The 16,925-nt window shown below is 41.6% G+C and overlaps 1 protein-coding gene across 7 annotated transcripts in view; it reads right to left on the bottom strand.

Moving 5' to 3' along the window:
- Positions 1 to 2,608: 2,608 nt before the first annotated feature.
- Positions 2,609 to 16,925, bottom strand: part of LOC117506208 (ankyrin repeat and SAM domain-containing protein 1A-like) — an 81,392-nt gene continuing 67,075 nt past the window's right edge. For 2 of the 7 annotated variants that reach the window (XM_034165731.1, XM_034165709.1), the window contains 3 exons: positions 13,358 to 13,534; positions 7,692 to 7,807; positions 2,609 to 3,000 (listed from right to left, as the gene is read on the bottom strand). In XM_034165731.1, the coding sequence (XP_034021622.1) occupies positions 2,703 to 3,000; positions 7,692 to 7,807; positions 13,358 to 13,534 (591 nt within the window). In that variant the 3' untranslated portion in view covers positions 2,609 to 2,702. Of the gene's footprint in view, positions 3,001 to 4,343; positions 5,496 to 7,291; positions 7,808 to 13,357; positions 13,535 to 16,925 lie in introns of those variants that run through there. The other 5 variants (XM_034165740.1, XM_034165716.1, XM_034165725.1 and 2 more) reach the window with 5 other exon arrangements.

The following is a 16,925-nucleotide window of genomic DNA, read 5'->3' as shown; positions in this document are numbered from 1 at the left end:
TTTTAAATTTTGACCCCTGTGTAATTCTTTATTGACCCCTGTATAGCTCATTGGAGGTCAGCTCCAGGATGACTCCATATCTGAAAACAAATATTAGTTAATTTAGAATAAGTGTGCCAAATTCCATGCTTTTATCACAAAATGAACAATTGTTTTGCTATGCCGCCCCACTACCATGAAACAGTAGCAAAATCATTCAATAAATGACATTTTCAGTTAAAAGGTGTTTGCGTTAGTTTGCGCATAACTGATAGTGGCATTTTGCACTTACGACCATTAACAATCGCAAAATTCTTTTACATACTGCTGTCAACATCCTGTTACCACCTGCTGTCATGTGCAGAGTTACTCTCAGTAAATCACCTCCACTGTTCAGCATTCATTATGGGATCTTGGTAAATCAGGCCCTTAGTCTGCATTGTCCCAGTTCATCCAGCTGGATCTGGGAAGCAGCAGCAGCAGCCTTGGCTGGGGAAGTAACCTGTAATGAACTGATGTCCTGTCCAGGGGAAGTTATAGACTCTACAGCAGGTAACTTTAAGAATAGTTCAAATCCGGTTACAAGCACCAAAAGTTGACTGTGCATACCTTTTGGTACATATTGTAGAAAAATAACTTTAGCCATTTGATTTTTCAATAGGGGGCCAAGTAGGGGTCAATTGAAGAACTGCACAGGGGTCAAAATTTAAAAAAAATGTTCCAATCATATTGAAAGTGATACCACATTATGTGTCTGATGATGATGATTCCAAAAAGGTATAGTTTGGACTATCTATGACTGAATGTTCTGGAGTTATGGGGTAAAAACAGCAAGAATGGTGACAAAGGTCAGTTTCAGTTTGTACAGGGGTCAAAAGTTAAAGTTGCTCCAGTTTTGGTAAAATGTGGTGCAAATTATTGGTTGAACTAATAGGATTAACAAATGGAATAGATCTGACTGTGTAGAATGTTTGGTTTCCAAAGTAAAGGTCAAACAATATCGACGTCCATTGGATTCTAAGACATGTCAATCAATCAATCAATTTTATTTATATAGTGCCAAATCACAACAAACAGTTGCCCCAAGGCGCTTTATATTGTAAGGCAAGGCCATACAATAATTACGTAAAAACCCCAACGGTCAAAACGACCCCCTGTGAGCAAGCACTTGGTGACAGTGGGAAGAAAAACTCCCTTTTAACAGGAAGAAACCTCCAGCAGAACCAGGCTCAGGGAGGGGCAGTCTTCTGCTGGGACTGGTTGGGGCTGAAGGAGAGAACCAGGAAAAAGACATGCTGTGGAGGGGAGCAGAGATCAATCACTAATGATTAAATGCAGAGTGGTGCATACATGTGACATATCTCACCTATATTGGCCTCTCTTCATTGGCTTCCTGTTAATTCTAGAATAGAATTTAAAATTCTTCTTCTTACTTATAAGGTTTTGAATAATCAGGTCCCATCTTATCTTAGGGACCTCGTAGTACCATATCACCCCAATAGAGCGCTTCGCTCTCAGACTGCAGGCTTACTTGTAGTTCCTAGGGTTTGTAAGAGTAGAATGGGAGGCAGAGCCTTCAGCTTTCAGGCTCCTCTCCTGTGGAACCAGCTCCCAATTCAGATCAGGGAGACAGACACCCTCTCTACTTTTAAGATTAGGCTTAAAACTTTCCTTTTTGCTAAAGCTTATAGTTAGGGCTGGATCAGGTGACCCTGAACCATCCCTTAGTTATGCTGCTATAGACGTAGACTGCTGGGGGGTTCCCATGATGCACTGTTTCTTTCTCTTTTTGCTCTGTATGCACCACTCTGCATTTAATCATTAGTGATCGATCTCTGCTCCCCTCCACAGCATGTCTTTTTCCTGGTTCTCTCCCTCAGCCCCAACCAGTCCCAGCAGAAGACTGCCCCTCCCTGAGCCTGGTTCTGCTGGAGGTTTCTTCCTGTTAAAAGGGAAGTTTTCCTTCCCACTGTAGCCAAGTGCTTGCTCACAGGGGGTCGTTTGACCGTTGGGGTTTTACATAATTATTGTATGGCCTTGCCTTACAATATAAAGCGCCTTGGGGCAACTGTTTGTTGTGATTTGGCGCTATATAAAAAAAAAATTGATTGATTGATTGATTGATAACATGATAACTAAGCATGACACATGGTATAAACTATTCCTTTTTAAAATCCTACTAACTCAACCAATAATTTGCATCATGTTTTACCATAATTGGAGCAACTTTAACTTTAGCCCCCTGTACAAACTGAAACTGACCTTTGTCACCATTCTTGCTGTTTTTACCCAATAACTCCAGAACATTCAGTCATACATAGTCCAAACTATACCTTTTTGGAATCTTTGTGATCAGACACATAATGTGGTATAGCTTTCAATATGATTGGAACTTTTTTTTTACCCCTATGCAGTTCTTCAGTTGACCTCTACTTGGCCCCCTGTTGAAAATTCAAATGGCTAAAGTTATTTTTCTAAAATATGTACCAAAAGGTAAACACAGTCAAACTTTGGTGCTTGTAACCGGATTTGAAGGATTCCTCTGCAAATATTCTGTTATCTGCTGCACTATTACTTGAATTAAAGCTGAAAGGATACCCTCCAAACACATCTTGATGGCTTCATTTCAACATCATTGTGGTGGTGTACAGAGGCAAATTTACCCAAAAAAAAAGTTTGGCTGTCAAACCATTTCTGGACCAGACTATACAAGATCAGAAAAATCACATCCGAGGCCAGGAAAAAGACTTGACCTTTGTTAAGACAGGAGTGATACACAAGTCCTGTTGAGCCAGTGATGTGGCACAGCAGGTTCGTCTTCCTCCGTGTGTTGGGGTTCTTATCAGGAGCAGAGGACATACAGAATGAGATCGAAATAATAAAGTAGCTCTGGGTGGCCCTGCGCGGTTCGTATGGCTTACCTCTCCATTTCTATCTCTTTCCACTAACTTAACACACTCACTTTGGCTGCTCCCCTTCAACTCACAGCTTGGTATCCGGAAACTTGAACGCTGGGGTGAGCTACACAAGGAAAACACCAATGTTAAAAGAGCGCATCATGCACAGCCGTATCATGCCACCAAAAGTTGCGTTTGCTTTAAGACAGTAATGCTTTTGATAATATTACGTATCCATACTGGAGCAGGCTCAAAGAATCTCTGTGAGACAGAGAATGGACATGAGGAGATGTGGTGAGCGTGGAGGCGTGGATGGGTGGGATGTAGTGGTGCGACGACATGAGGGAACATAAAAATAAAAAAAAAAGCAAAGTGAGCGAGAAGAGACGAGACACTGCTACAGTACATACAAAGACTGCTCAGGCCAAGTGCAATCAAGGGTACGAGACACAGGACACACTGCTGCCATGCACCGTCGGCGGAAGCTAACGGTTAACAGTCGGAACGGCGTGGCGGTGACGGAGCCACAGTACCGCACACAGACCAGTACGACCAAACACTTGCTCTCCAAAGAGCAGAGAGGACAAAACAGGGACAACGGCCAAAGATGGAACACTTACAGTCCAAAACCCCACGAGGACAGACAAACATACAGGAGACGAGAAGGGGGAGGGGGGGGGGCCCACACACGAGCATTCTGAGCCACAGCGCAGCAGCAACAGCAGCACTTTTTTTTTTTTTTAACAAAACACTGCCTTAGCTTTGCAAATCCCACTCTTATCAAAACCAGAGCAACTCTTAGACTCGGGAATACCTACCCGCGCGGTCGTGACAATATGAATACGCCTTTGGAAAACAGTCACCACTTTGTGCTTTAAATTTGCAAATAAACCAGCATTGGAGAGGTTTTTGTGTAAGTGAATCTAGTGTCTGTGCACTTTTATTGTGATCATTTTTGCCTTCTGGTTGACTCGGGATTCTTCGCGATACCTCTTCACGTTCCATCCCAAAGCGTTGCAGTCAGCCCGCGTCTATAAAAGTGTCACAAAATGTTACAGATTTGCACCTTAAGGGCAAAAGTGAAGGTATTAAAAGGGATAGTGCCTTATGTTTTTGTTGTTGTTGTTGTTCTTAAAACACAGTGTATTTTGACAGAAGATGCTGATTTGCCGTTTCTCAGTGCTACCGTGAAGGCTGAGAGGCACAGGGCAGTACGAGGCCACAGCTAAGACCCTTTCAGTCAAAACTCCGCCATCATCTCTCAGTCACAGTCGGTTTAACATAATGGTGGTGGTGATTGGGGAGGTGGGGGGGGGATCACAAATGATGTCAGTCTTCTAGAAGAGCGGGAAGGAGGCGTGCAATCGGTGGGTGGTGTTCAGGAAAATCAGGAGAGTAGGGATTTAGTTGATTATAGATAACCGAATTGAAGTAAGCCTGCCGTCCTCGGTAAACCGTAGGAAAGTTGTCCTCTTATTTGCGCCCCCCTGGTTCAGGTCTTGGTCCGTTTGAGTTCAGACATCAGTGCTCGATCCGTCGTGTTATATGACTATTGTACATATGTGTAGAAAAACAAAAAGCAAAGGTTGTTTGCTGCATGTTGCTGTTTTGTCTTTCTTCGATTTAAGTGTCCGTCTTGCATCCCATGCTAGCAAAGCAGCCTCCACATAGCGCCTCACAGTGGTAGATGCCTGGTAAGACAGGACAGGCTACAGATGAAGAAAAGAAAAAAACAAAACAAAAACAAAACTGTCTTCAGGCGAAACAACCAAAACATTAAATAATTCAGTAAATTATAAACAAACTGATAGTAAAAAGTAGCTTAAAAAAATCTGATATCAAAATAGCCTTGTGGTATTATTACATGAAGGCTTTATCGTAAAAATGATCAACCTAACTGTTCTTTATTTAAATAGTCTAAAGTTGATGTTCGGGGGTCAAGCCAACATAGATGTTTAGATACAGTGTTAAAATAAAAATGAACATGCTTGCATCTTTTTTTTTTTTTTTTTTTCTTGCCAAAAATAAATTCAAAGTGTCCTGAATGAGGAAGAATAACAGAGTTGCAACCTCTGGGGGCTATCGGGGGGGCTGGAAGCAGATGCAAGTTGTCATGATGAGGAAGAGGCAGTTTGGTTGACAGAGCAGGACCACTGCAAATATGAGATCAGTCCAGGATCATCTGTTCCAGGGATCCACATCCACCGTCGGATGCAGCAGCAACAGGTCAGGGAGGCTGCCAGGGGTGTCGGGAGGCACGGGAGGACTGCGGGAGTGTCGGAGCGGGGTGCTGGGCAGGGCAAAGGAGGGTGCAGGAGTAGGCAGCCCTGAGGGATGCTATACCATCACAGTGAGAAGGCACGGGGCTTGTGTGTATGCATGTGTATATGTATGTGTGTGTGTTTCAGTGTGTGCAAAGAGGAGTAGGAGGAGGCCCAACGATGCAAAGGGGAAAGTAGAGCGGAGTGATGCACAGGGGCGACTGTAGGGGATCCGGCCTCAGAATATGGTGGTCTCATACTTGGTGCTGACGGGGCGTCTTTTGGAGTCCCGCTGGTCCAAAAGCCAGGTGGTGCTGCCCAGGGAGTGCATGTCTGCGTCCATCTCCAGGGGGTCGATCTGCCGGAAGGGGGGTGGGGGAGGGAGGAAGGGAGGAGGGACGAGAGGAGGGCGTGAGACGAGTGGCAGTGGAGGCCATCGCTCCACACTGACAAGTTCTCAGCTCACACACGTGCATGTGGATTAGAGGTCAAGTCCAGTGATCATGTTGTAATCACAGACACTCAGGGCTCAATCCACAGCATGAATGATGCTTGACAGAAAAAATACAAACCAACCTGATACACTGCGGTAGTACACCAAAGCTACGCCTCCCCCCACCCCGCCCACAGTTAAAAAAATATGCTAATTAGCAGCAATCGTCCTGCACAGGTACTATAGTAACACAAGCAATCAACTGACATATTCATACTTAAGAACATTAAAGACTAAGTTATGAGCATAGACCATACATAAAAATACACTGTTCAAACACTCCATGGCGTCACCCATAGGTTTTCTGAAGACCAGGTTTGAAGCTCAAATGGGGCGGTTCCAAATCTCGTCATCTTGGCAGTGTGTGACTCCGCCTAACACCCAGCCACCAACCCATTAAATGGGTAAGGAGGTAGAGTTTGGGCAAGACTGACATGACCTGGGTAGGACAAATGAAGCCTAAACACACACCCCATCTCACAGTGAGCAAACAAGCTAACAGGCTAACAGGCTGACTTCGGTTTGGCTGTCTGGCTAACACATATTTTAGTGAACTGGGTGGTGAATTTCAGAACAAGTGGTTCAGGTGTGCGTATTACAAAGTATCTCCAGCATATCACCCGAGTAACCGTGGAGCTAACATGACTAAGCTATTAATACCTGCTAATGAGTGCTAATGGTGTTAACATGCAAATTGAAGAATAATAAAATTTTCACTCAATGGAAATACTGGCGCACAGACTTCTTAGATAGTCAGTTAGTACAGTTAACCACAAAATAAGGCATATTATGATGCTACGCGCACTCTGATTGGCAGATTTCCGGTCTGATAGTTTCCCATTTCAGACCGTTACCATGATAATCGGTCCAGCTCGCGTATCATGTTTGTTACAAACCACAAAGCTAAAAAGACGATTAGAAAAACCAAGTCGGACATGAACATACTCCGTAAATATCTAAACAGCATCAGAAAAACCACACAGATTGAAAGCTTACCAGCTAACGACTGGACCATCTGTTAAGCTAGTGGATGTGAAGAAAGCCAGCAAACCCAACACGGTCAGCAACACATTTGGGCAATACTGTAAGTTTGCATGTTTATATATATATATATATATATAAAATAAATGAATTATTAACCTTGCTTGCTCGGTCTGTATAGGGATGGACCTCGCGCTCAGTTAATAATCCTTTATTATCTCAGATATTTGTAATAAAATACTTACAAAGGACAAATGGTCCAGTCCACAGTAGCGAGCAGCCACTGTTAGCAGGGTTCTGGACTCACTCGGACATTAACTGTCTCTCAGAGCAACTCCCTCATTAATTATTCATAACTTTTTTGTTTAAATAGCTTCAACTGATAACTTATTATTTGTTCTTTTCAATTACTACCTGTACAGTTGTCAAGAATGGGGAAACTAACTGCAGAAACCAAAAGATTTATGCTATAAACGTTGGACATTTTAATGGGGATTAACCTCAAATGGCTATTCAAAGAACTGCAAGTTTTGATACTTCCCCACGGGCTTCATTTTTTAGCACCAGAAGTTGTGGCTTTGTTACGAGCGCTTAAAGCTTTGTATGTTTTGAAATAAATAAGAAACCTTTTGAGGTAGAGGGAAAATGTATAACTTATGGGTGATGTCTTGATCTCAACATGTCTTAAAAAGGTGGACAAGAAAAATGAGAATTAAATCCATCAGTCAGAGACCATTTAACTATCTTGTTACTAACAACTATGCAGTAAACACTCACTAAAAGCCAAAAGTCTGCATTGAATCACATCTAGAAACCTTCTCTTCCACAAACTGGTTTAAGCCCAGACCTAAAAAAAAAGTAATGGCATCTTCAACTCTGAAATGTAAGGTGAAGATGGCACATGGGAATATAAAGGGATGAAGTTTATGGTTGAAATATTAGGGCTGCAAAACGGGGAGGCAACGTGAGTTGCGGCACCCCGGCACCAAAGATGATGGGCGGAGAAGACAGAGGGGAGCGTGGTCTGTAATCAGATGGCTGATGACTGAGGTTTGAATAGAGGAAAGGAAAGAAAAGGACCTGGACTCCGGGGCTAACAGAGTGCAACGGGAGGAAGGAAGGACGGTGGGTAGTACACGTGTGACAGTGACAGCAGCGGCATTCGAGCAGAGGTGCACCCTGGGAAGTAGGAGGACCAAGAAGACAAGAACAAAGACATGTTAAATAAAGGATATTAAAAAAGAGAGACAGTCAACAAACAAGAAAAAAAGAAATAACCCCCCGATAGAATATAATCTACTTGGTAGTGGCAGATTTGACTTTTCCACATTTATTTTTTAATTCATGTAATATATCTCTTTTAATCTGTTCCGACGTATTTCAGGTATAAAGCAATGTCAGACCAGGATTACGATCTCCCTGGATTGATACTAGCCCGACAACCGGCACTGAACTGGCCTCTCTCTCCTAGCCTGTGAACGGTTGGCGGCTGAGACGCTGACGTCAGCCTCACTTTGGTGTTGCGCGAGCGCTGCTCTCCTATTGGTTGTTTAGGAGTGGGAAATCTCACTCCATGATGGAGGCCAGTATCTGACCTAACTCATAGCCGGGCCGGTTGTCAGGCTAGATTGATAAGTCCAATCTGATGTACAGAAATCAGAAACATTCAGACCTGATATAAAATACCATTGAACGGAACGACACAGATTAATTCCATTTTCTGATTATTTTCATGCTCATGTTGCAGCTTCTCCATACCCTGCATCTTTGCCAAAACAACCAATCTAAAAACTGTCAGAATGGCACATATTTGTAAAATTATTAATGTATAATTAAGTGCATGTGGAGACCAGACAGATTAATACAGTTTTGTCCCATTTTCTGATCATTTTCTTGCTTGTGTCATGTTGCAGCTTCTCCATATCCCGTATTTCTTTGCCAAAACAAGCAATTTAAAAACTGTCAGAATGGCACATATTTGTAAAATCATTAATGTATAATTAAGTGCATGTGGAGACCAGACAGAATAATACAGTTTTGTCCCATTTTCTGATCATTTTCTTGCTTGTGTCATGTTGCAGCTTCTCCATATCCCGTATTTCTTTGCCAAAACAAGCAATTTAAAAACTGTCAGAATGGCACATATTTGTAAAATCATTAATGTATAATTAAGTGCATGTGGAGACTAGACAGATTAATACAGTTTTGTCCCATTTTCTGATCATTTTCTTGCTTGTGTCATGTTGCAGCTTCTCCATATCCCGTATTTCTTTGCCAAAACAAGCAATTTAAAAACTGTCAGAATGGCACATATTTGTAAAATCATTAATGTATAATTAAGTGCATGTGGAGACTAGACAGATTAATACAGTTTTGTCCCATTTTCTGATCATTTTCTTGCTTGTGTCATGTTGCAGCTTCTCCATATCCCGTATTTCTTTGCCAAAACAAGCAATTTAAAAACTGTCAGAATGGCACATATTTGTAAAATCATTAATGTATAATTAAGTGCATGTGGAGACTAGACAGATTAATACAGTTTTGTCCCATTTTCTGATCATTTTCTTGCTTGTGTCATGTTGCAGCTTCTCCATATCCCGTATTTCTTTGCCAAAACAAGCAATTTAAAAACTGTCAGAATGGCACATATTTGTAAAATCATTAATGTATAATTAAGTGCATGTGGAGACTAGACAGATTAATACAGTTTTGTCCCATTTTCTGATCATTTTCTTGCTTGTGTCATGTTGCAGCTTCTCCACACCCAGCATCTTTGCCAAAAAACAAAAAAACAAAAAAAAACAATTTAAAAACTGTCAGAATGGCACATATTTGTAAAATCATTAATGTATAATTAAGTGCATGGGGAGACTAGACAGATTAATACAGTTTTGTCCCATTTTCTGATCATTTTCTTGCTTGTGTCATGTTGCAGCTTCTCCATATCCCGTATTTCTTTGCCAAAACAAGCAATTTAAAAACTGTCAGAATGGCACATATTTGTAAAATCATTAATGTATAATTAAGTGCATGTGGAGACTAGACAGATTAATACAGTTTTGTCCCATTTTCTGATCATTTTCTTGCTTGTGTCATGTTGCAGCTTCTCCACACCCAGCATCTTTGCCAAAAAACAAAAAAAACAAAAAAAAAACAATTTAAAAACTGTCAGAATGGCACATATTTGTAAAATCATTAATGTATAATTAAGTGCATGGGGAGACTAGACAGATTAATACAGTTTTGTCCCATTTTCTGATCATTTTCTTGCTCGTGTCATGTTGCAGCTTCTCCATACCCTGCATCTTTGCCAAAACAAGCAATATAAAAACTGTCAGAATGGCACATATTTGTAAAATCATTTATGTATAATTAAGTGCATGGGGAGACTAGACTGAACCATCCCTTAGTTATGCTGCTATAGACTTAGACTGCTGGGGGGTTCCCATGATGCACTGAGTGTTTCTTTCTCTTTTTGCTCTGTATGCACCACTCTGCATTTAATCATTAGTGATTGATCTCTGCTCCCCTCCACAGCATGTCTTTTTCCTGGTTCTCTCCCTCAGCCCCAACCAGTCCCAGCAGAAGACTGCCCCTCCCTGAGCCTGGTTCTGCTGGAGGTTTCTTCCTGTTAAAAGGGAGTTTTTCCTTCCCACTGTCGCCAAGTGCTTGCTCACAGGGGGTCGTTTTGACCGTTGGGGTTTTTACGTAATTATTGTATGGCTTTGCCTTACAATATAAAGCGCCTTGGGGCAACTGTTTGTTGTGATTTGGTGCTATATAAATAAAATTGATTTGATTTGATTTGACTAGACAGATTAATACAGTTTTGTCCCATTTTCTGATCATTTTCTTGCTCGTGTCATGTTGCAGCTTCTCCATATCGCGTATTTCTTTGCCAAAGCAAGCAATTTAAAAACTGTCAGAGTGGCACATATTTGTAAAATCATTAATGTATAATTAAGTGCATGGGGAGACTAGACAGATTAATACAGTTTTGTCCCATTTTCTGATCATTTTCTTGCCTGTGTCATGTTGCAGCTTCTCCATATCCCATATTTCTTTGCCAAATCAAGCAATTTAAAAACTGTCAGAATGACACAGATTGGTAAAGTCAATAATTTATAATTAAGAGTATTTAGAGACCGGACAGATTAATACAGTTTTGCCCTGTTTTCTGATCATTTTCATGTCATGTTTGTTGATGCCCTTCATGACATGTCATGATGTGTCCTTCATTTCTGTGCCAACCCAGAAATCTGTTGGCATGGAACTAATTTAAAAAGAACATAATGGGTCAGTTGAATAGCTGGAAGGATGGGATGCTTGCATGCATTTGTGTCGGCAGATTAATATAGTATTATATTAACTATCAATGTCATTCATTACATAGCAATAATGAAAGAAACAATCCAATATTTTTATGCACTTGAGCCATAAAAGATGACACCCATGGCTGGTACTAGGACAGATATGTTTTTTCTAAACAAGTGAAACAACACCAAAACATAATATTACAAAACAATATCTGTTGTGTGGGCCGCTGAAGAGGAGGTACTGCTGGCCCACCACCACAAGATGGCGCCCTGCTTGAAGTGCGGGCTTCAAGCACGAGAGGGCGTCGGCTTTGTTGGAGGTGACAGCTGTCATTAATCAACACAAGCTGTCACCCATCACCACCACTACAAAGACCGGACTGCAACTCCACCTCCTCGCCGAGAAATCAACTACCATTCAGGTAATTTCTCTGCTGACTGACACTTTGTGTGTAATAACCTGAACTTCTGTTGCAGCCGTTTTCCTGGAGTGTGTCCTTATCTGAGGGATTGGCGTTTGGTGTGACAGCGACGGCTTCGCCTCACACCCCAACTCAGATAAGTGGTTGACCAGGAGCTGCACGAGTGTGTGTGATTGGAGGTGGAGGTTTTCCCTCCTTTACTTAATACAGACTGTGGGATTACTGAGTGTGCGAACTCACACTCATCTGGACTGTCTCTGTTCTCTGCCAGCAGTACCGGGTCTGACTGCTGAAGACAGCGGCCACCTGGGGCGCAGGGCTTGGCGGCTCCGGTGTTCTTCAGCTCCGTTGGTGGTGGAAGCTGTGTGGGGATCCAGCTCTTCTCTCTCCAGGCGTCTTCTATCGTCGAGCCTGCCCACACGTCACCTGGTGTATGATCGACAGTCCACCATATTGTTATTGTCTGTACGTTGTTGTGCGATTCACAACATTAAATTGTTACTTTTTGGCTTATCCATTGTCCGTTCATTAACGCCCCCTGTTGTGGGTCCGTGTCACGACACTTTCACAACAAATATCAGTGTAAATGGGAATGAGATTGCTACATGTAGTTTTTCACAGGACAAGATGAGACTGGAAAAACTAATCTGAAAGGCTCATTTGGACCCAGTACAGGTGATGGGTAAGAAGAGGATAGTAGCCAAGTTATGATCTTTGCTGGAGAACCAGTCTCACCCATTACAGGACACCGTCACTGCACTGGGTGTTGCACATCCTTCCTTCCTGCTGCTGTTGAACTGGTCAATACTCCCAGTAAGTGTATATATTTGCTTTTGTATATCCCAGGTCAACAACCCGCACAATGCTATTGTTAAATTTGGTGTAGTCACACTCGACTCGTTCTACCCACTGTATATATTATATTTATGTCCTGTGTACAATGTGCATACCATTTCTCTTTGTTTCATTCTCTTGATTTACAATGTGTAGGAATTTGTGTTTGCATCACATTTACTCTGCTTTACTGCTACACAATTACTATTTTATTACTGCTGATGTGACATTGCTAGACTAATAAAGGAGTATCTTTTTTCCTTTTGGAAGGGACCTCAGTTACATTTCGTAGTGTTGCCAAGCTTTCACCAAATTTGCTTTGCCAATTGCTCGTGTGACTGTGCTGCTGTTAATCTACATGTTTGTGTTGCTTTTACTGCTTCTTGAGGTAAACTCAAAGCTGTACACTCCTCTCAGCTCCAGTCAAGAATGACTAGAACTGCAAGAACTTGAAGAGCAATTAAAAAAAAAAAAACTTAAATTAAAAAACATTAAAATAAAGGCAGCATATAAGAGCTTCCCTCTTATCTCCAACCTAAACAACCAGGCAGTTTCATTATGCAGCTCTGTGATTACTTCATATATTACGTGAGCAGGCAGGTAGTAAAACAAAGTGATTTGTGCCTCTGAGTAAGCATGCGGACCAACACTGTGTTTGTGTGTGTGTGCATGTGCATGCACGTGCACACACCGGGCGGTGACAGTGATCACTGAGTGCTCATTATACGCAGCCCGGGAGGATGATGCGTCAGTGCTCAGCTCACGCTATACGTGCACACTTACGCAACACAATCAATAGTGAGGAGGTGGAGGACAGGTCCTACTGGAGCGCTCTGACTCCTCGGTAAACATCTCAGAAGGAATCACGCCAAGACAAGCAGCTGTTTGTCATGTTTTTCCTCAATTGTTTAACATATAAAGAAAAGATCTGCCTGCTTTGAATGACTCACAGAGTCACGGCACCAGCAGGATGAAACTGGTAGTAAAGTACTGACTCATGACTTTCTCCAACACACAGCAAATCTTCTTTTGGAGAATGTACATCGGGGGTTGAGCCACAGAGGGGAAAGTTGGTCACGATGTCTGCGTGCCTTTTTAGTCAGTTGTGTGTACACACATTCAAAGGCGTACGATCATGCCGTGTGTGTCTGCAGAGTTGTACGGTGGTACTCACTGCCGATCTCCGCACGCTGCCCCACGCTTGAGATACGGGACGGCTGGTTTTGGTTTCTATGAACTCCGAGCCCAGAGATGAAGGTTGGATGTAGTGCCTGGCCCTGGACTGGACCGCCATCTGATAGGCCACCTCAAATGCCTGTCCCAGAGTGAGGATGATCTCGTAAGTCTGTGTCTGTGACAATTGGAAAATGGAAGAATAGTTATAGAAAGATCAACAATTATTATTATTCTGAGGTTTTCCTTTGATCTCCACTCTAATGTTCATGCTTTGTAACATCAGTGTTTTCCTCTTCTTGTTTTTCTTTCATTATGAGACAGGCTTTTCTTTGATCTCTGTCTCACCTTTTGACATCATAGACATTTTTCACTTTATCTTTCTTTTTCATTGTGCGATAAACTTCTTTTTACTAATACTGTATCTTTGCCTTATGACAACAGTTTTCTTTTTTAACCTCTTTATAGTGAAATCAATTTCCTTTTGAACGCACATCATAAACATGTAACACTTTCTTCATTATGAGATAGGCTGACTTAGATCAACTGTCAAAACTCTATGCCTAATGACATCGACATTCACCGTTTACCCTGAATTTGAATTTTTTTTTTTTTTGTTGAGCTGTTTCTCTTTGATATCTTCTCTATGTTCTTGCCTTATGACATCATCAACAGTTTCCCCTCATTTTACTTTTTCATTCTGAGACAGTGGCCCCATCCCGATATTCTCCCTCACACTTAGGAGTACGCTCGCGCTAAGTGCGGGAGGGTTGAGGACCACCAAACTGTAAAATTGTGATGTGAACGACGATTCTCATGCAAACATTATGAGCCCTTTTTGCTCACTTACTGTAAGTAATCTCCATAATTTCTGCACACTTTGGCATTGGAAATTACCCACAGTTCATAGCACTGTGATGTCAAACACAGAGTCACTAGTGGACACCAGGAAGTAAACAACCATTATTGCAGACCAACAACAGACCATACTCATAAAAAAAAATGTACAGGTGTGCCCAAATTGAGTAAATAACAATAACAATATAGTAAATAGTAATAAGGCTTACAAATGTTTAAAAACATGAAATCAGTGGAATACAAGCATATTCTTTATTAAACATATACTTAGTTCATCAATCCATTATTTGATTATGTTGTTTTTTTGGGGGGGGGAGTAAATTATTTATTGCATAATTACTTGTAGTTACTTGGTAATTACTAGTTACCAAGAGGCGAGAACATGTTCAAATCGGGGAACTGGGCCCTTAAATGCCTTGGTTGTGAAGAAAGTAATAAAGCTAAAACAAACAAAATCTAAACACGTCTCAAAACCATACTAAAACAAACAAACACAAACAACCACAACAACAATAACAAAAAAACATAATGCCAATGACTAAGACATGCATTTTAATTACATATAAGATTCCTTCCACCAATTTGGATTATATTTCCATTATTAAAATTAACAAACATAGTAAAAGGAATCTGAAGTTAATATGTCAGTTATAGATGATACAAGTAAAACAAAACGATTTATGTAATAGTGGGCTAGTAATCAACTCAATGTCTTTTAAATACATTATATTCATGATGCCATATGTTTATCATGAATAATTCCAATTTGTATTCATAAGAACTGGTTTAACTGATAAATATGCCTTATATTACGTTTATTTAAGTCTGAACTGCAATTCAAACAGATGAACATCTAACATGCAATTAAAATGGGTCAATCTTAAAAGTAGGCCTAAATATTTGTTTTGGTGAGTAATAGTAAGCAAAATGACAGAGTGAATGGAAACGTGGTGTCCCATTCCTACCTTTTTCTTCAAAAAGCTACCTTAAAATCCTTATGTTTCTGTGTAGGCTCTCAGTTGTCCAGGTGGTTTCCATAGTAGAGAAGCTTGAATCTTTGACTGGAGGATGGAGGAGGAGGATGTGGAGGAAGTGTCTCTACTTGAAAGGACCAAACTCACACCAGACCACATCTGCCAACTCTTGGAGATCTGTCTTAACACCACGTATTTCCTGTTTAGGGGGAATTACTACAGGCAGATCCATGGTTGTGTGATGGGGTCTCCGGTATCCCCCATTGTGGCCAATCTGTACATGGAGCTAGTGGAGAAGACAGCCTTGACGTCTTTCACGGGCATCTCTCCCAGTCACTGGTTCAGATATGTTGATGACACATGGGTTAAAATCAAGCAACAGGAAGTTGAGGACTTTACAGAACACATCAATTCGGTGGACTCCAATATCAAGTTCACACGTGAGGATGCCAGAAACAACCATTTAGCCTTCTTGGACTGTGATGTTACGATGGGAGAGAACAGGCAGCTCCAGACAGAGGTTTACAGAAAACCCACTCACACTGACACTTCTCTACTATGGAAACCACCTGGACAACTGAGAGCCTTCACAGAAACATTGTGACCAACTGTGGGCATGAGGCCCTGGCACTGGTACGTAAGCTGGAAAAGACTGCTAAAAAGATAGCTAACTTTAGAAACCACTTAAGATTTAACCTGAGATGGTAAATGGTAAATGGACTGCATTTATATAGCGCTTTTCCATCTGTATCAGACGCGCAAAGCGCTTTACAATAATGCCTCACATTCACCCCGATGTCAGGGTGCTGCCATACAAGGCGCTCACTACACACCGGGCAAACAAAACAATGTTATTCCCAAATGCATGAAGCAAAAGGCACTAGAAGCAGGCCACACAGCATAAAAGATCCAGCACAGTTACCTTAGGAGGATTTTGGGTCTTAGAATTAGAAGGCTTCATTTTAAAATATTAGACCTCCAAAATAATCTTGATAGTCTTTACAAAATGTTAGAAACTTTAGTGGAGGAAGAGGCCCATAATAAGATCACAAAGTTCATAGTTAAAATTTAAATGGCTGAGCATTTAAAAAGTAAGGAGAGGCAAATCAGGAAGTTTCACAACCTTTTAGTGCAGAAAAGGCATACTTTCAGTGGGAGTAGTTTTAAAGATACACCCAGACTAATTAGTGACAACAGGGAAAATTGGGTAAAGAATCTGTCCGACAGGGTTCTTACACAGACAGAAAAGGATGTGCTCACCAAAGGACTAAATTTCTCAGTGACCCCTAAACATATACCGACAGTAGATTACATCACTGCAGTAGAGTCAGCCATTAAACACAACAGTTTGTCAGAGTCAGAAGCTGGGGACCTCCGACTAAGAGTCACAGCAGCGCTTAAAAGTGCTAAGCCTCCTCCGTCCAACATCACAGGAGAAGAACAGAAAGCTTTGGCAGCACTGCAGAAGGACCAAAGCATCCTTATCCTGCCAGCAGATAAAGGCAGATGCACGGTGGTCCTGAACACATCGGACTACGAGGCCAAGATCAACAACTTGCTCAATGACTCCAGTACATACGAACGTCTGAAGAGAGACACCACGAGTGGCTATAAGAAGAAAATCATTAGCTACCTCCAAAACCTGGAGAAAGAGGGACTCATCGACAGGCAGACATACTACAGACTGTACCCGGGGGACGCCACTCCATGCATCTATGGACTGCCCAAAATCCACAA

Source organism: Thalassophryne amazonica, chromosome 3, assembly GCF_902500255.1.
Source record: "Thalassophryne amazonica chromosome 3, fThaAma1.1, whole genome shotgun sequence".
Taxonomy (NCBI): Eukaryota; Metazoa; Chordata; class Actinopteri; order Batrachoidiformes; family Batrachoididae; genus Thalassophryne; species Thalassophryne amazonica.
The sequence above is the reverse complement of the archived record's forward strand: the minus strand, read 5'-3'. Positions and strand labels throughout refer to the sequence as shown.